At 30.6% G+C, this 20,239-nt stretch overlaps 1 protein-coding gene across 12 annotated transcripts in view; it reads left to right on the top strand.

Moving 5' to 3' along the window:
* Positions 1-20,239, top strand: part of LOC127279858 (1-phosphatidylinositol 4,5-bisphosphate phosphodiesterase gamma-1) — a 449,077-nt gene that overhangs the window by 41,951 nt on the left and 386,887 nt on the right. For all 12 annotated transcript variants that reach the window (XR_007842717.1, XR_007842720.1, XR_007842718.1 and 9 more), the window contains 2 exons: positions 10,694-10,856; positions 11,832-12,145. Coding sequence is in view for 8 of the 12 variants with exons in the window: in XM_051302488.1 (XP_051158445.1) it covers positions 10,694-10,856; positions 11,832-12,145 (477 nt within the window). In the remaining 4 variants the exon portion in view is untranslated. The remainder of the gene's footprint in view (positions 1-10,693; positions 10,857-11,831; positions 12,146-20,239) is intronic.

Here is a 20,239-nt window from a genome sequence, read left to right as displayed (position 1 = left end):
AGCATTCTCCTTGCACTTTAGACATCAACTGGACGAAGAAACTTCTTGCAGTGACCGTTTATCTGCTTGGCCCGTTCCGAAAGCTCCGAGAGATGTGGAAATGAAAAAAATTGACGACATTAATTGGGGCAAGAATACTGATTATTTCGGTAATTAAATTTTTAAAATCTTGCATTGCACATTTTACGGAAATAAAAAAATTATCAGGGTTGCTACAAAAATTTCAAAATAATTTTCCCTGACTTTCAGACAAAAAATTGTATTTTTCCCTGACATTTTCGTTTTCCAGGGTGTCTACTAATTTCGTCCCACAAAATTCCCAGTCATGTCCTAATTTTTCCCGGTTTATTTTTTCCTTTCAACTTAAATTTTTTGTTGTAAACATGAATAAATCTAAAAATATCTATGAAAATTGACTATATTTTATGAAAATAATTGTTTTTTAAGTTTATATACTTACTTTTTTTATTGTATTATTCTTTTATTGTAGATCTGTCAATTGAGATATTTTTTAAATCACAATTCGGAGTAAGCTAATGAATTTAAATAAAACTTGGTAGTATGATACCAGGAGACCAAAAAATAGCCATTTTTTAAGAATTTTTTTTTCAAAGAAATTTGTTAATTTATTAGAATAAAATTTTCTCCATCACATTATGTAAATTTTAAAGTATAAACGAAAATTCTAATTTTATAATAATATCGATTACTGTGACTGCTACAAAAATTTACCAATGGTTTCTCTAAGAACAAAGTGTTTTACGATGAGCAAGATATTTTCTAACTGGATCAACTGAAATTAAAAAATGAAAAGTATTTTGGAGTTTTCGAGCTTAATTTACAGTTTTAAAATTAAGTTCAACTTCAATATTTTAACCTCAGATCACCTGCAAGAGGTTTTGAGTATTGCCAATCTTTTATCTTGACAATTGGCAGCAAGATAAAAAAAAGTTATCGCTCAATGCATAAAAACTTGAAAATCAAAGTCAAACTGTTTCAGTATTTTGTCTCGCATTTCAAAGAAAACATACTTAAAAATCATACCAAATTTTTTCTTATTCCTTATGACTCCTATAACAGAAATTCACTTGAATTTTTCATTTTTGTCAATTTGGTTAATAATGACAAGCTGTCCCCATTTACCCTAAGTTTTTAAATTTTTGGGGTAAATGGGGAGAGCTTGTCATTATTAACCTATTTTCTAAATTTTGGGGTAAATGGGGACAGTCAGTTTCATGCGCTTAAAGATTATCTAAACTTTTTCTGCTGCATAAAATTAATCCTGGGAACGTAAATAACAACTTAAAAAAATAAACCCGCAAATATTACCTTTTAAAGGAAGAAACTTACGTAATTTGTGAAAAATAGCGATTTTGTCCACATTTACCCCAACTGACCCTATATACTTTTAATGTTGATCTCGAAACGAAATGACCTAAAGTTAAAAATATTCCTCATTTTTCCAGATTTCATATTCATAAAGAAAACTGGTGCACTCGATGTCAACTTATTCAGTATTTTTGAAATTGTTTCTTGTTATAAATTTAAGTAAAAAATAATTTTTTCAAAAGAAATTAATACATTATTAAAATAATATAACTTGATTTAAACGTAAGTAAAAATTTTTTCGGTTTGACGTAAAAATGAAATTTTAAACAGATAAAACTTGGGTCAAATAAAAATTCTACAAATAATTCTGTAAAATTGTTATATAAATTCATAAAAAATGAATATTTCAATGGAAATCTAGGTTTACAACATTTTTCCAGCACTTTTTATTAACTTCCTTGACTTGTGGCAACCCTGATTATATTTAAGCTTTTCTTTTAACACAAATTTTTTAACGCGAATTGTATTAATAATTTAAGCGGTGAAAATAATTTTTTTAGATCCCAAGTTGGAAGAAGTGCCCACTTTGGAGAAATCTATGATGAAAAATTTTTTGGAGAATCTGGATAAGATATGTCCTTCTGCTGCAATACTGTCCATTGTCGAACCTCACTCTTCAAAACGCTCCAAGTCAAAACTGAAAGGTCAATCTCCAATGAAACTGACTGACTTTTTCGATGCGAGTTTTGAAACGTTTTCTTTAGATGAATTAAAAAATGTCTAAATAAATTTTAGTATATCTGAAGAAGAAAGAAGAAATGTGCAAATTATTACATTAGATCAAAGCAAAAGCTTTGAATGGTATGAATATAAGGCAGGCAGAATTTCGTCGTCAATGTTTCGAAGAGTTTGTCACACTTCTATTGAAGTACCGTCTTTATCTTTAATTAAGTCTATTTGCTACCCCAAAAAAATTCTATTTAAAACTAAAGCAACAAGCTACGGTTCAGGTCACGAGCCTATTGCTAAAAAAGAATATTTGGCAAATATTTCACAATCTCACAACAATTTCACGTTGAAGGAAACAGGATTTTTAATATCCATAGAAAATCCCATAATAGGGGCATCTCCTGACGGAATTGTAAATTGTGATTGTTGTGGAATCGGATGCATAGAAATAAAGTGTCCTTATCGTTTAAAAGACAAAATGGATTTGTTAGAATTTGCAAAATTAAAAAATACTTTTTTATATACAGATGATAAAGGAAATTTTCATTTAAAAGAAAGTCACGATTATTATTATCAGATTCAACTACAAATGTTTGTTTCTAAAACTTCATACTGTGATTTTATAGTTTGGTCAAAATATTACTTACATGTGGAGAGAATTTATATAAACGAAAATTTCTTACAAGAAAGTTTAAAAAAAGCAAATTTATTTCATGAAAGTGTTATTGTTCCCGAACTTTTGGCAAGGTGGTATACATCTGCTAACAGTAAAATGGAAGTTGAGTTGTACTGTTACTGCCAACAAGAGGAAGATGGACGTGAATATTTATTATGTTCAAACGATGAGTGCAAAATTAAATGGTTTCATTTAGAGTGCGCTAACTTAGTAAATATTTCGACGCTTTATTGGTTCTGCAAAACTTGCAGTGTGGAAATCTTAAGGAATGTGCGATGAGGAAATAATAGAAGATTTTAAAATCAAAACTGCTTTCTCTTTTTTATTTATTATCATTTATTTATTATTCCTTTTTAAAAATAAATATTTTCATTATTATATAATGATTTGTTACATTATTTATTACATTACCTTTTCCCTGACTTTTTCCCAACCTTTGTCCAACTTTGCTTTAATAAATTTATTAAATAATACAATATTACAACGAAAAGAACACCAAAATTAAAGCCTTCATTCAAAAAAATTATTAAATTATCAAATAAACATACAAAGAAAAATAAACCAGTACAAAGCCTCTGCTTAAACCATTTAGAAAAAAGCATTAAATGGTATTTGATAAAAAATAGCAACATAAAAGAACATGGAGAATTACCTAATAATTATTTTGTATATTAATTTATACATGTAAATAACTTGTCCTCAAATATAACTTTCTATACAACTTTTTAACATGTGAATATTATTTCTAAAGATTAAATATGAACTAAGAACTATATTGGATTGTTTCATTAAAATTTAGAATTTTGCAGTTATGGGTAAAACGAGTGTGAATGATGTTTATGAATTTTCAAATTAATATTACAAGTTTTAAATCCCAAAGAAACAACAAAAAATCACTTTTAAAACTAACTTTTAAACTCTTTAATAGACTTTTTGGGGAAGAATTATTAACAATTTTTCTGACAAAATTTGGAAATTTTATATGAAACAATCTAATAATAAACATAAAATTATAATAATAAACTCTCAAAATGAAAGGAAACCTGGTAAATCTTCAACAGGGCATGCATGCAATGCTACTAATCAGAAACCATGGACGGGCAAAGATTTATCAAAGCACAGCAAACAGAAACGATTTCATCTAAAATACGTACATTGTTTTGTTTTGTGCGTAAAAGAGCAATTGACACGGTTGCTGACAGTATTCCATATTTCTGTCGCAAAGAGCCAATTACCCTTTCAACATGAATCCTTACATTTGCTATATTTCGCGTTTCTTCTAATTTTCTCGGATGTAATTGTAAAGCTCCTATAATAAAAAAATAGTTAGTTAAATTTTGATTTCCAAAAGAAAATATTAATTTTTCCCTGACCATGATGAAAAAATTCGAAAAATTATTATCAATTAGAATGAATAAGACAATTATTTTTAAATACCTTTCGTGAAAGCTGGTATGTTCAGACTTGAATCCAATTGATTGACTTCATCGGAAATCCTAAAACCCCTATCTGCCAGCACAACCGATCCAGGCACTAAAAGGTCTAAAAATCCTGAATGATTTGTAATAAACTTGTCGCTGGTACGACCACCATATCCTTCAGATATATAACAAATCGTGCCTTGTGGTGTAATTCCAACTAAATATTTTACTGTTTGATGATGTTTATAATGTGACTAGCATTCAGCTCTTGAATATAGGTTTCTCGGTCTTCCGATGAAAATTTCGAAACAGTCCAATATTACGGTGACTTATTTGCCAAAAGTTTGTTTGAAACATTGAGGCATTTTGCAATGGAGAATTTCTTTATCAGGCCACACAATTAATATTTTGAATAAGCAGTATAAAACATGCAAGCATTTGCGAAAATATTTGGAAATGGAAAAAGGAGATACACCAAATCTAAATAGAAAAACACTAGTTGGATCATAAGAAAATGTTGTTAATAATTAAATTTTACAAAATAATAAGTTACCTGTAAGCTAAATACTTGAACGGCAAGTTTAATCTTAAAATCATTAAAGTAACAATTAATTGATGAAAAGTTGTTAATTTTGCATTACTTCGAGTAAAAAGGAAAGGTTTTACCAGTTCATGCAAAAGGCTTAAAACTTTAAAATTTTCTGATCCTGTCAGATATTTCGTTTTTCGATCATTTTTCTCAAAAGATTCTTCTGAAAGATCGAACTTTTTTACCCGAATTTTATACATTTCTATTTCAGATGAATAAAGGGTGAATTTTTCAAATAAAATAGATAGTTCATGCATTTGTAAATTGGTTTGACACTGAGCTTCACATTCCATTTTTTGTATTTCATTTGAAAAATTATTATCCGCTCCTCCAGTTTCGTTTTCACCTACAAAATTCAAACAGCAAGGATCTACGTCTCCAATTTCCATGGAACTGGAATGAATTTCAGGTTCCTCCACTATTTTCTCAATGAGAAAAGTTTCTCTTTTAAGCTCCTATTAAACGATAAAATAAGATTTTTACATGTTTTAATTAATATATATATATATGTTACGGTAAAAGCCCGAAGTTGGTAAATGTGCACATTTACTGGTTAATGTGCACAATTACCAATTGCAGTTGGTAAAAGTGAGAAATGTCTGTTTTAAATTAAAAATTTCGTACATTTACCAAGTAAATTGGTAATTGTGCACAATCACCAACAGAAATTGGAAAATGTACGAAATGTCTAAATTGAATCAAAGATTTCTCACTCGTACCAACTACCTTGGTAAATGTAGATAGTTTGTTTTTTTTATATTTCAATTAAATAGTAATCAAATGCCTATAAAGGAAACAGAATAATTAGAATAGAATGTTTATTCTGCTAACCTCAGTATTTCGTTTAGTTCGCTTTCGACAGTGAAATTGCGAGTATATTTTAAATTTTGCCTGTAAAAATGAGTGAAGAAATTGTAATTTCCGAAGTGAAAAAAAAATTTTATGAAATTGCAACAAAGATTATAGAAGGGAAAAAAAATAATTCTGTTTATTTGTCGGAAGTAGAGTATAATAAGGTGTTGAAAGAAGTGTGTGATGCGAAATTAAAAATAAAAAAGAAAACGAGTGCTGATTTTCGACGTTTGCGTCGATATGACGTGATAACAATAAGGAATGAGCAGAAATTAATTTTGCCTCTTAAAGGCAATAATGAGGAAGTGAAATATTTTGTATCAAACGAAAATATTTTTGACGTGATCCATAATGCCCATGTAAATGTTGGCCATGGTGGACGAAAGAAGACAACGACAGAGGTGAACGCAAAATACGTAAATGTTACAGTAGAGATGGTAATGCTGTACTTGAGTCTGTGTGAACCGTGCCAAAAAAAATCGACGACCAAAAGAAAAGGATTAGTTGTGAAACCTATTCTTTCTACGGAATTTAATTCGATATGTCCGGCACTTCCATTTTCCCCTTTTTGTGGTAACTATCTACATTTACCAAGGTAGTTGGTACGAGTGAGAAATCTTTGATTCAATTTAGACATTTCGTACATTTTCCAATTTCTGTTGGTGATTGTGCACAATTACCAATTTACTTGGTAAATAGTAGTAGTAGTTCCTACTCTTCTTTCTCTGGCGGGTTCAACACTGTCTTCTGTTGCACGCCTGGTCGAGGCATATCTGGGCGCTAACCAGTATTACCTAAATTCCTTGTGTAATTAGTGTTTGACACTTTTGGAATCACTCCCGTGTTAGTTACACTAGGTAATATTCCGCTGCTCCAGGCTCCTGGCTGGATACCAGTTTTGGTAACGAACGGAGGGTTAATTACATTTAAAACACTAGGTAGTGTTGCTGAGGTCGTTACAACATATGTTGTTGTACCCGATGTCCATCTTTGGGTCGCCTCGTTATGGCCAGGACACTGTAAACATCGTGTATTGGCACCCTGGCCCATGTTACCACTCTGCCCACTCGGATTATAGTTATAAAACGGCCAATTAATTGTTCCCAGATCCAAACTTCACGAACTCGACACAGAACTCGGCGTTGTGATGCCACTGGTTGGCAAGGACTGTGTGACCTTAGTAGTCATCGTGGGCGTTGACCGTGACATGGTTGGGATTGTGTTCCTCGGCATGTGAGTCGACAATCCTTCCTCGGCCATTGACACCATGATGTCATCCCTACCTTCCCCACTTGCCGCCCCGTTTTCGCCCTGGTTGATCGGGTTCTCTAATATCACGTCACTTGACTCAGAGGCTAATGCCGATGCATTTCCCTCCAACTGTTCGTCGACTTGAGATGAATCCTGCCATTGTCCTCCCACATCCTCTAATGGTTGGTTGAGAACCTCTACCGATAAAACCTTTTTCGAATTCGCGTTGTCATATCTTCCATACCATGGGACGGACATTAATTCTCCAAACACCATACGAGCTCGCAAACGTAACAACCGCTCCCTTAATATTTGAGCCGACCGTTTTGTATTTGCACCATTATTTTCAAGTTCGTTAATAACCTCCTCCATCGGCATTGACACGGTGTCATTTCATATTGCCAGGATGTTTACATCCAGTAGCAATTCGTTTATTCGTCTTCTATATAGCAACTTGAAAAATAAATAAAAAGAAAAGGAAAACAAAAAATTCATACTATTCAAAAGCGAGGAATCATGCGATTTTGTAGAAAAAATCAATTTTCTCAAAAAGGGACCGATGGATGATTTTCATTTTTGTTGCAAACATCTTCTTTTTTGTTGTAGAAAACATCCCAAAAGAAAAATCTTGGTTATTTTGACTTTTCATAATAATCGCTTAAAACCCACCGTGATTTTCTTAAACATTATGTAACTTTTTTATTTTTAATCCGATTTAAACAAAACTTTCCGAAAAACTTCTTCACATATTAATAAACAAATGTCTCACTGGAAGTTTTGTCAACTCGAAAGTTCCCCGCATACTTTTTCTTGTCAAAGTTGAGTAAACGTATTTACTGACAGTTCTCTATTTACATTAACAAATAATTTTGCAATAATTTTTTTTTAATGTTTTAACCATTTTATCGTCTTTGGTAGACCTTGATACGTAAGTATGTCAATTTTTAATTGATTTCATGAAAATTTGTTCAAGATAGGACGATTTAAGTTTTAAATGTCAATGAAATTGAGAATGGAAAAAATTTAGTTTTTGTCCATTATTATTAAAAATATTTTAATATGTTTTTTATATTTTTTTTTTATATGTTTCAGAAATTCGGTAAAAAAGTGTGTGTAGTGATGCATATCGAACAGAGAGAATAAAGCTTGTTAAAAAAACGGAAGTTTTTCTCCAGCCTGTATACTTTATGAAAATAATTTACACTCACATTGTCACTAAGATTCTTAGTGTAGTGGTCAGCGTTCTTGATTTGCGTTGCGTAGTCTGAGGGTTCGATCCCCAGCAGTGTTAGGTTTTTCCGCAATAGAAATTAATTTAAGTAGACATAGGGTGGTAGGTAATATAAAGCGAAAAGAATAAAAGAGTATAACAAAAGTGATAAAATTAAGTGAAAAATAAAAAATATAAGTGTGAGCCAAAAAATAATTTGGTTGAGAAAAGAAAAAATTTTTTCATTTAACTAAATTTTTTGTTTGCTTAAAAACAATAAGTTAGTTGTGCAAAACAAAAAATTTGGTAGACCGAACAAAATGATTCAACGAAAAAATTTAGTAGCCCGAACCAAACGGATTAGTTGCACATATATCAAATAAAAAATTTGGTTTGGAGAACCAAACTTCAGTAGATGATACCAAACAGTTTCCTCAGTGCACTGAAAAAGTCTTAAGCGATCAGCAGTTCCAACAGTGGAAATGCAGTAGCTCTTTGCTTTGGAGTGTCTGGAGCATGATTTTGAGCAACCTCTATGCTAAATGTTGGGCGAGCAGATGTTCCACGTTATTGTTACCAAGATTTGGTGATGCTGCAGCATCAGACTTGGGCACTCAGAGCATCCAAGATGGGAAACAGTTAGCCCCACAATGAAGTTGTGCAGAATCTCTTTATTTGGTGCTTCTCATACATGCGTTGGGAATTCTAAACGCCCAAGACTTTTTCAGTGTGTAGAGAAGGCTCAAAATCGCTCAAATGTAATACCTTCTCATTATGATGAGAATGTAAAAATGCAAATGAGCAGAAACTTACGCGGCCTACATCGTGTCGCTTAACTCGCTACTGTGGATCCCACCCGATTTTGAAATTTTAAAGAATCCTTACCTATTTTACATAATTTACGTAACGTATGTTTTTTATCTATCTGTTTATCTAATAACAAAATTTAGCATAAAATTGAAGTATTTTTAAGATAAATTTCACGTAATTTTTTTCATGTAGGATTGATGGACAGACCAAGCAGATTATTATTATGTAATTCAATTATTTTACTAAAATTTCACACATATTTATACAAGAATAATCTCGTAAAAATTAATTTTACTTCGTTACACAGGTCTACAAAATAAGACTTTTTAGATATTGGAGTAGTTTCCAATGTTGCGTAACACATCAGGATTTTGAGTAAAGTGAGGGGTAAGGACCCCAAAATCCGTGTTTTTGAGGTTTTTCAGTATTTTTTTCTCCTTAATACGACATGCTACAGATGTGCTACAGGCCTAAATTAAAACTTAAATAGAACACTTTAAGACCCATATGCGCGATATAAAAAAAAAAATATTTAAAAATGGGGTTAAAGTCAACAATAAATTTTTTAGTGTGTTTAACTCCATTTTTTTTAATTTCAAAATTTTTTATCTTGTGCATATGGTTCTTAAAATGAACGATTTAAGCTTTAATTCAAGCCTATACAGAAGTCTCTAGCACGTCAGGTTTAGGGGTTAGGTGGGTTTCAAAGCCCTAAAAAAAGAATATTTTTAGGAATTTTTTTCTAATAGATGAAATGAAATATTTTATTTAAAAAATTTACATATCAAAAGGACTATTAGGAATATTAAAAGTTCAGCCATTGGAATCTCGTTTTCTATGAGCCTTCAAAAAAAGTTGTTTTGGCCTAGTTAGCATAAGTCATGACAGATTCATCAGAAATTAAAAAACCAAATATTTTCAGTTAGTAGATGCCTATGGCTCGTGCTTGAACGAAGGAAAAAGAAAAAATTTAAAATTTGAATTTTTGGCTGAGTTTTGAAAAAAATGTAATTTTTAGTGGAATTTTCACCACGTTTTGGCATGTAATATTAGTTGTAATTGAACAAAATCCTTCATTTAAACACGAAATAATGTTATTTTGAAGATGTGTGCCAAATATGAACAAGAGCGGTTTGTAACTTTTCGAGAAATCGTGACGAAGAGTGTGAACAAGCAAGAGGGACAGAAAAACAATAGCTAAGAAGCTGTGTCCAGTTTACCTGAGTCGCGACAGGCTGACGTGGGGGGAAATTTAGAAGGCTCTATGTCTTAAAAAATTACTCCAATGGATTTGGAATTTTGGGACAATATTCTGGACATATTAATCTACTTTTTAAGCCGAAAAATAAATTAAAAGATGAAACCCACCTAACTCCTTGAGGAGAAAAAAATACTGAAACCCCTCAAAAACACGATTTTTGGCTTAATTTCCCCTACTTTACTCAAAATACTGACGTGATACGCCATGTTGGAACCCGGGATCGTGCTCAGCACACAAAAATACATTAGAAACCTGATATCTAAAAAAAACCTTATGGATCTGTGTTATTGAGAAAAAAATGACTTATTGCACTAAACTGTCAATTACTATATTCAATTTTCTAACTTTTGAGCATCTAAATATAATCTAAAATGATGAATAATTTTATACTTAAATTTTATATACTTTGAAATGTCTACTAAAAGAAAAATACTTTCATATTTTATATTTCGGTAATTGACTTTTGGCCACAAAATAGGAACTTCTGGCCCTCTGTGAACCCTAGTCATACATATATAGATTGTTTTATTCTGTTTAATTAATTTAAAAAATGATATATTTTCAGGGTAACACTAAAAGATTTAAAAGCATTTTTGCCAAAAGTTCATTGTAAAATTGCAACTAATAAGTTAAGGGAGCTTTTTCAAGAAGTGGATATTAAAAAGAGGTCTGAATTGGGGTTTGATGATTTCGTTAGTCTTTACCACAAACTTATCTTCAGTGAACAAGTAAGTAATATTTTATAAGATAGCTTACTTTCTTCACACACTAATACGCAATTCTTATTAACTATTTATTAGCTATATGTTTTTTTAAACTAAAGTTTCTTATTGTTGTAATGTAGATTTCACATTTTAACAAGACATTGAAAAAGGTAATACTTTTTGTAAAAAGGACAATATTAAAAATTATTGTTCTCACAACTGAAATTTAAATTCATTTTTCAAAAATGGATATATTTGTCTTAGAAACTTTTAAATAAAGAAAAGCGTTTTTTAATATTGCTCATGTTAAATGTTTTGAATCAAGAATATTAGAATATTGAAGGTATACGCGAATAAATACGAGTCGTTTCACGTAACCGGCCCACAGTGGGACCAAATCGAAAAAACCCGGACATTAGCCCAAAAAGTGGAAGTTGTTAATCAGGATTTTTCGTCTTACAGTTAGCTGCAGTAGAGCATTTTCAAGCTAAATTCAGTCATAATAGGCCCCCAAATTTGTTATAGCAGTGCTGGTGTCAGTTCAAACATAGCCTTCGTGAAATCCGTTGATAATAAATACGCTGTTCATTAAAATAAAAGCATATATGCTATTTATCCATTAAATTTTTTCTTTTAAAGGAAAAATTTTTTTATTTGATTCAAATTTACAATTTACATACATTTTCTTCAAATTTGTCAATCATGTCTTTCTATTGTAAAGTGTCAAAGAATCAATGAATTATCTTAGATTTACTATAAAATCAATTTACACTATAACAGTAATTGTACAGCACTATACTGTTAATTAGAAAATATTTGTTTTTTTCTTTCAGGTAATAAGGCTTTAAAACAATAAAATAGTTTTTGAATCAATAACGGAAAATTCAATAGCAAAAACTATTTTAGCATTTTTTTCTAAATGTAGCTTATCTTGCTACAGCATATAACCATAATAATAGTTATGTTTAGTAGAAAAATTAAAAAAAAAATTTATTTTAGAATGTTACGGAATGGAATCATATATTAAGCAACCTGAAAAAAGAGAAAATTGTGTCCTTAGAAGAATTTAAAAATTTTCTTGCCATAGAACAAGACAACCCTTTGGGAAAGAAGAAACAAGATGTGTCAAAATTTATTCGAGATTACTTACAAGATCCACAACGAGATGTACAAGAGCCATATTTTACCATCTCAGAATTCATCAGTTTTCTATTTTCAAAACAAAATGATATTTGGGATAATACGTATGATAGTGTATTTCAAGACATGACAAAGCCTCTATCGCATTATTGGATTGCATCGTCTCATAATACGTAAGTTGAATTTAAAATTTAGGTTAAAACCTGCTACACAGCAAAATGTTGAAGCAATTATGATCGTGAGCTTACCGCGATTCATAACTCGATTAAATATTTTCAAAACTTTCTCGAAGGTCATACATTTTCATTGATCATTGATGACAAGTCTTTAACGTTTAGTTTTACAAAAAAATATATCAATGACCTCGTTCGGATTAAATGGTATATGAATGATATATGAAACCAAACTAATTTATTTGGAAATAAACATTATTTTGTTGGAAGTTTATGTTTTGGCAACTTCCATTAGTGTGTCTGAATCGGTGAGGTTTTTTGTGAGCACGAGATATTGGTAAATAATATTATGTAACATAACATAGTACATAACATAATATAAAAACTATTGACATCATACATTGGTATTTTTTAAATAAAGAATACTTTCTATTAATCACATTAACTCTTATTATAAAGTTTAAATAAAATAAAACTTATTATGAAAAACAAGTAATTGCGAAACTAACAATGATTGTTAATGATTTGATGTAGGTATTTTTGGCTTTAGAGTCAGGATTGAAAGAAATTACTCCTTTAGTAAAATTTTAACTTCCATACGTTTCGGCCAAAATGAAGGCCCTCATTTGTGGAATGTTTATTCCAAGAAGACTAGAGACAGGAGAGTAAACTTGTCCGTTTTTTCATAGAGAGCATTGAGTCTACAGTGGTATGTATATGAATACCTTGTAATTTTTATAAAATTATGCTAAAATGTGACTAAATAACATTTAATACCCAAGTATTGAAAGTTTAGAAACAATCTATTAAGAAATGAATAATTTGAAAATTTTTGATTTTTTGAATTTTTAAAAAAGTAGCATATCTTCCATACGAATCAATATTTTTACATTCTCATCATAAATGAGAAAGTATTCATTTAATCGGGTATGGTAAAGATTTTAAGTTATGCTAATACCTAAGAGACTGCCAAGTTTCACTTCAATCGGTCAAAACCAATCTTACGTGATGTTGGAACAAAATATTATGGACATACATATATACCAAGAAGACTAGAGACAGGAAAGTAAAGTAGAGTAGTGGGGGTAAGACAAATATGGTATTATATGAGGGCGTACCTAGAACACTGCAAAAAGAAGTATCTTATTTTAAGATGTTTTGGTCGCCTTTTGAAAATGTTTTTTATAACTTGCTTCTAATTTATCTAAAACAACTTAAAATGCATTAGTTTCTTAAGATATAAGATGGATAGGAAGATACTTTTGGTAACTTGCTTCCAATGTATCTTATAATAAGATACTTCTTTTTGCAGTGAAGGCGTCAAGTATTTATTTTTTGGTTCTGCGCATAAATATCACATGTGATTTGTTTTTTTAATGGCTGTCTGAAAGACTGGTAGTTTAAACAATAGGTGAATTTTTAATATTAAGTTAACTTAAATTTTATCGATAATGAGTGGAAAGTGTTGTGTAGCAAATTGTTACGATAATGATGAAGTTAAAGAAAATCATCGAACTTTATTTCCCTTTCCAAAGGACGAGATATGTCATATTGTACATGTATTAGCTCATATTATTTATATTTTAATTATAGCAATATCTAAGAATAATAATTATTAAAAAATCAGTACCAGAAGCAACATCATAAGGTTTTGTGACTTCGAATGGGTCATTTTCAATATTTACAATCATTTTAAAAAAAATTTAGTCTTAAGTCTTTTGCTTAAGCAGACTTAAGCATAAGAATCAATACTTATGCTTAAGACTTAAACATAAGTCATAAGTACGTCCGGGGGAGTTGGCCATAGTTTTTTTAAAGGCCTGTAAAAATAAGAAGAAAGTGATTTATATATTAACTTTTATTGCTAATTAAACATCGAACATTTAACTTACAAATAATAATAGAAATGATTCATTTTTTAAATGTAAACAATCTTAAAATTAACATTTTTCAAAAAACACGTTTGGCCATCTCTTCCGGAATGTACGGGGGAGATGGCCATAGGCGTACGGGAGAGATGGCCAATACTTTAAAATCATTTTTTGGCTTCTCGCTTTATCAGAATTCTTAATTTAAAGTGATTAATGTCTTCTTTTCTTCTTCTGTTCACGTTTCGAACATTTATAATTAAATTCAGTGTAATTTTCATGAAGCCAAAGGTGACAATCATTGCACTGAATCCAGTCTTCGATAAGCGCTCTCTGTTTGTCTGTCTCACCAACACAACAAGTTTACAAGGTATTTTTTTGAGATATCAGAGTGGTTTCTAATTTATTTTTGTGTCCTGAACACGATCCCGGGTTACAAAATTGCGTATCACGTCAGGATTTTGAGTAAAGTTGGGGTAAAGTCTCCAAAACCCGTGTTTTTGAGGGTTTTCAGTATTTTTTTTCTCCTTAACCTGACGTGATAGTGACTTCTATATAGGCTTAAATTAAATCTTATATCTTACACTTAAGACTTAAGACATAAGAACTACGGACGGACGCCTGAGTCTCGCTATATGGCTTTCGGGCCTGGGCCACGAAACCCTAAGAATGTTAAAATGTAATATTATTAAAATTTTTAATTCACATTTCTTTTATTTATTATTAACATTATTTTGTTGTAGGAGTCTAAAATAGAAAGGTTAAATGCTGTTGGACATAACCTAAAAAAACACCGGTTTAATGTAAAGCAATTGTATATTTTTCTAACAAATATTTTATGTTTCATATATTTTCACATTTCATTTTTCACACGTTCTTGTAAAAGGTACTTAAAAAATTAAGTTAATTATTTTCCTTGTTTACGATAAATATAATCTTTTTACTATTTGCCTCCTGAGCAACAGCTGAGCAGCTGTCCATTTACGCGGATTACAATATGCTCAATACAAATTAATTTGAATATACACATTTTCTTCGTAAATGTGTGTGTAAGATGCGCAGAATCAAAAAACGTACTTGACGCAATCAATTATTTCCTTCATATACATATCACTGTAGACTGAATGCTCTCTATGAAAAAAGGGACAAATTTACTCTCCTGTCTCTAGACTTCTTGATACATACACACTAGGGCGGGTCAATTTGTATGGTCGAAAATTTTTCGATGAAGCGTATAGCAAAAACATAATCTATAGATTATTCTGAGCAAATTTTCTCAAAGAACCATAGGTCTAAAGCGAATTTCGAGCCCCCGAAATTTTCAAAATAGATATTTTTTAATTAATTTCAATTTTTTTCACTAAAATCGCCATAAAAATCGATTGAATAATAGGAGATTGCTCAGAATACGATTATTGGAAAGGTAATTTTACTATCTTTTTGAAAAATTAACAATTTTTAAGTATTTTTTTAAAAAAAGTGGAAATAGTAATTATTATTATTAAAAAAAGATCTAAAATTGGCTTTTAAATAATAAATTATGATTTTAATATTCTTTTTGTTTTTTTTAACGTATTTTTTCTCTACCTATTTCCTGAGTTGGCCGGGATTTTCAAAATGGACTGGGAAAACAGGGAAATGACCGGAAAATTACCAAAAAACCGGGAATTTTTGGGCAATTCTAAAAATTTAATAAAGATCTAAATAAAACGTGATTTTTTTCATATAAATAATGCGTATGCAAAAATGTTCTTAAAAAATTTTTTTATGAAAAAAATGTTGAAAAATTCAAAAAAAATTTCCTATAAGGACCCCGCACACGCTATAGGGGAAAAAAATTTTCGGTCAAATTTTTTTAAACTTTGCAGTTTTGTAGATTATCACCTCCTGAACAAAAAATATTAAGGTCAAAACCTCCAAGAATCAAGTCCTTCTGAGCTACACCATGTTGAAAGCTTAAAAAGTGACAAAAAAACTAAGTTTTAGGCTCATGGCTTGGCTTAAGGCTTGAGTTTGGCTCGAGGCTTGGCTTTGGCTCGAGGCTTATGTTTGGCTCAAGGCTCAGGTTTGGCTCGAGGCTCATGTATGGCTCGAGGCTTGGCTTTGGCTCAAGGCTTGAGTTTGACTCGAGGCTCATGTATAGCTCAAGGCTTAAGTTTGGCTCGAGGCTTGGCTTTGGCTCGAGGCTCACGTTAGGCTCAAGGCTTGAGTTTGGCTCGAGGCTTGACTTTGGCTCGTGGCTCATATATGGCTCAAGGCTTGAGTTTGGCTCGAGGCTCATATATGGCTCAAGGCTTAAGTTTGGCTCGAGGCTTGGCTTTGGCTCGAGGCTGACGTTAGGCTCAAGGCTTGAATTTGGCTCGAGGCTCATGTATGCCTCAAGACTTAAGTTTGGCTTGAGGCTTGGCTTTGGCTCGAAACTTGGCTTTGGCTCAAGGCTTGAGTTTGGCTCGAGGCTCATATATGGCTCAAGGCTTAAGTTTTGCCAAAGTCAAGCCTCGAGCCAAACTTAAGCCTTGAGCCTAACGTGAGCCTCGAGCCAAAGCCAAGCCTCGAGCCAAACTTAAGCCTTGAGCCATACATGAGCCTCGAGCCAAACTCAAGCCTTGAGCCAAACATGAGCCTTGAGCCAAACTTAAGCCTTGAGCCATACATGAGCCTCGAGCCAAACTGAAGCCTTGAGCCTAACGTGAGCCTCGAGACAAAGCCACCCTCGAGCCAAACTCAAGCCTTGAGCCATACATGAGCCTTGAGCTAAACTTAAGCCTTGAGCCATACATGAGCCTCGAGCCAAACTCACGCCTTGAGCCTAACGTGAGCCTCGAGCCAAAGTCAAGCCTCGACCCAAACTTTAAAAATAAAGTAAATTTTTCAAACTAACATTATTGTAAAAAAATTGAAACGACAAATATATTTTACAATTTAAAATTTTTATGTCTTAAAGCTCTTATTATTTTTCACAATTAATAGTTTTAAAAAATAAAAATTATAGATTAAACTCAAAAAGTTTCCCTATGATATAAAATAATGTTCATATCTAATTTAAACTACGAAGTAACTAAAGTGATTCAAGTTTTTTTTACTGTTTTTGAGACGGTTTATACAGAAAAAAATTTTTTTTTTCTAAAAAAATTTCAAAAAAAGATAATTTATTAGTTTAAATCCAATTTTAACTCTTTTTTTAATATTAATAATTACTATTTCCACTTTAAAAAAAAAAATACTCAAATATTGTTAATTTTTCAAGAAGATAGTAAAATTACCTTTCCAATAAGCGTATTCTGAGCAATCTCCTATTATTCAATCGATTTTTATGGCGATTTTAGTAAAAAAAGTTGAAATTAATTAAAAAATATCAATTTTGAAAATTTCGGGGGCTCGAAATTCGTTTTAGACCTCTGGTTCTTTGAGCAAATTTGCTCAGAATAATCTATAGATTATGTTTTTGCAATACGCTTTATCGAAAAAAAATTTGACCCGCCCTAATACACACATATATATACAGACACAAATTTTTTATGGACATTTTTGGACTCCTTGTTGTTCATAACTACATACTATGTCAAAAATTTTGGATTCTGAACAATGTACAGACAAAAGTCTGATTTTATTAATATAGATATTGTGATGATTATTTTGACATTGCACATTGAACAATTAAAAATAATATAATGACTTTTATCGCACAACACTAATGTAACTAACTAATTTTTAGTAATTTCCACTTTTTTAAATTACTTAATTTATTTATATTAGCGAGATTAGTGAAGTACATCCTTTCTCAAGAAAACTATCAGTTTCCTTCATAGTTTCTTAATGTAATGTACTACATTGTACTTCCAACGTAAAAGTTACCCGACTACCATCAGAGCGTGTGTCCAAGCGCTCGAACGATTATTGCATTGACACGCTCAATTCCCGGCTGAAAAAGCTTATACAAGAAAATGTAGGGGAATAGTGTCAGGGTTGGACACAGTTTTGGTTTTCTGTTTATAAATATTTTGTTTAGATAAATTCAGTCAATTGTGGTATATGGGTGGAAAGATCTACAAAAGAGGAACACTTTTGCTGTGGACCGTAAATTGATTGGTCCAAAATTAAAAAAGTTATAAACATTTAAAAAAAAAAAAATCTAGTCAGGGTTGGACTTTTCAGTCAGGGTTGGACACTTTTTGAAAATCGAAACGCATTATTGGTAAAAACGTAAAATAACATTTGTAATGTTTTTTATTCTTATTTTTTCATGTTTATCTTTACTTATTGTTTACAAATTGTAAAGCTTCATGGGTTTAAAAAAGGAATGAACTCAAATTATAAAAAATAACGCTTTATTGTTCCCAATAACTCAATGAAATGATGAACAAAATTTATACAATTTAAGTATTATTTTTCTAATATCTTTGGCACAATTTTGCACTGAAATATCAATAAAATAAAATTTATTTATAAATTGTGTCAAATTCATAATTAATATGGGTGTCCAACCCTAACTGTATAAAGTGTCCAACCCTAACTAGAAGCATCATTTTCGAATTGTGCTAACCAACCATAACTAGACATGTGTCGCGATTCGATTTTTCACTTTTTTTCTTCTTAAATTATGTACCCCACAATACATTCAATAAGCTTATCTTGCCGAATTCTTGCTTTTTTTACACATTTTTTAGGTTTATTCACAAGTCAAACAAAACTTTTTTTGTCTCTTCAATTGCACCGAAGTCACAAGAGACGCTACTTTTGATTCTCCAAAAATGTAATGCCACAAAAAGTTAGGTTATACTACTAGAAGATTCGTCACGTACGCACACAGGTGGCGCTAGTGTTCTTATTTAAAAAAAGCCAAGTGTCCAACCCTGACAAGTGTCCAACCCTGACACTATTCCCCTACAAGTTCTTCTACATGTTCATCAATTAACTTCTTGTACAAGAAAATTCGTTTTAAAAAAAAGAAGAATCAACAAAATAGAAAAATTTTATCTTTTTATGCTGGTATTTTTGAAAAAAAAGTTTGATAAAAAATATGACATTAGAACATTCAATCCTCCATCTAATAGAAGAATAATACATTTTTAGGTTAATTATTTAGGTAAATATGTGCAATGTTAATACACAATATGATTAATTACATATCTATTAACATTGTTTACGACTCAACCGATTTGCATGAAATTTGGCACTGTATTAGGTATTAACACAAGTTAGGTTAATAAACATACAGATTTAAAAAATTTTAATTTGATCGAAAGTTATGTCTCTTTTTTAAAAAATTAAAAAAATCGAAAATTTTCAAATTATTCAATTTTTTTTAAATTGCTGCAATATTTTTATAATTGTGTTTTTTGACACAATTAAGTTACTTTTAACTTAATTTTACCATAATTATTGGTAAATCAAAAAAAAATTGAAAAATTAATTTTTGAGCTTAAAAATTTTTTGAAATTAATAGTTTTGTAAAATGTTCTCTTATTTAAAAAAATGACTTCTTTTAGGTCTTTAACAAAGATTTTTATGTAGAATAAAAAAAAAATTCACCTAATAACGCGCGTAATAAGGGAAGCTGGTAAAGAATTTTAAAAATATAACAAGAAAAAATAGAAACTTATGCCGACAACAATTGATTGTTAACATTTAATTAATCCATATTAATAAAATCAGAATCAAACTTTTGTCTGTACATTGCTCAGATTTTAAAATTTTTGACGTAGCCTGTCGTTATAAAGAACAAGGAGTCCAAAAATGTCCGTTAAAAAATTTGTGTCTGTACGTATGTCTGCAATATTTTCTTCCAGTATCATGCAAGGAGGGTTTAAGGGGGGTGACAACCTTTATTTGGACCCACTTAAATTTAAATTATTACACGAGGTTATATTTTTTTCTTTCATCATTTGGGTCTTAAAAACATATAAGGTGGTCAAAAAAAGAAAATTTTAATTTTTGACCTTTTTAGATTTTTTATTTTTTGAAAAAATTAATATTTTTGAAAATCCAAATTTTAATTTTTGACCTTTTTAGAATTTTTATTTTTTGAAAAAATTAATATTTTTGAAAATCCATGCAAGAGATTCTAAAGAATCATTAAAAAAGTGTGGAAAAAATTTGATTTTATTTTTTTGACAATCCTGTATGTTTTTAGAACCCAAATGATGCAAGAAAAAAATATATCTTCCTACGATCATTAAAACGCAAAAGATTCAAAATGAAGGTGTTGACTCCCCTTAAACAATTG

This window comes from Leptopilina boulardi, unplaced genomic scaffold (assembly GCF_019393585.1).
Source record: "Leptopilina boulardi isolate dan_hultmark-lab unplaced genomic scaffold, ZJU_Lbou_2.1 LbouV2_224, whole genome shotgun sequence".
In the NCBI taxonomy this organism is placed as follows: domain Eukaryota; kingdom Metazoa; phylum Arthropoda; class Insecta; order Hymenoptera; family Figitidae; genus Leptopilina; species Leptopilina boulardi.
Note: the sequence above shows the minus strand (reverse complement) of the source record. Positions and strands in the feature narration are given on the sequence as shown.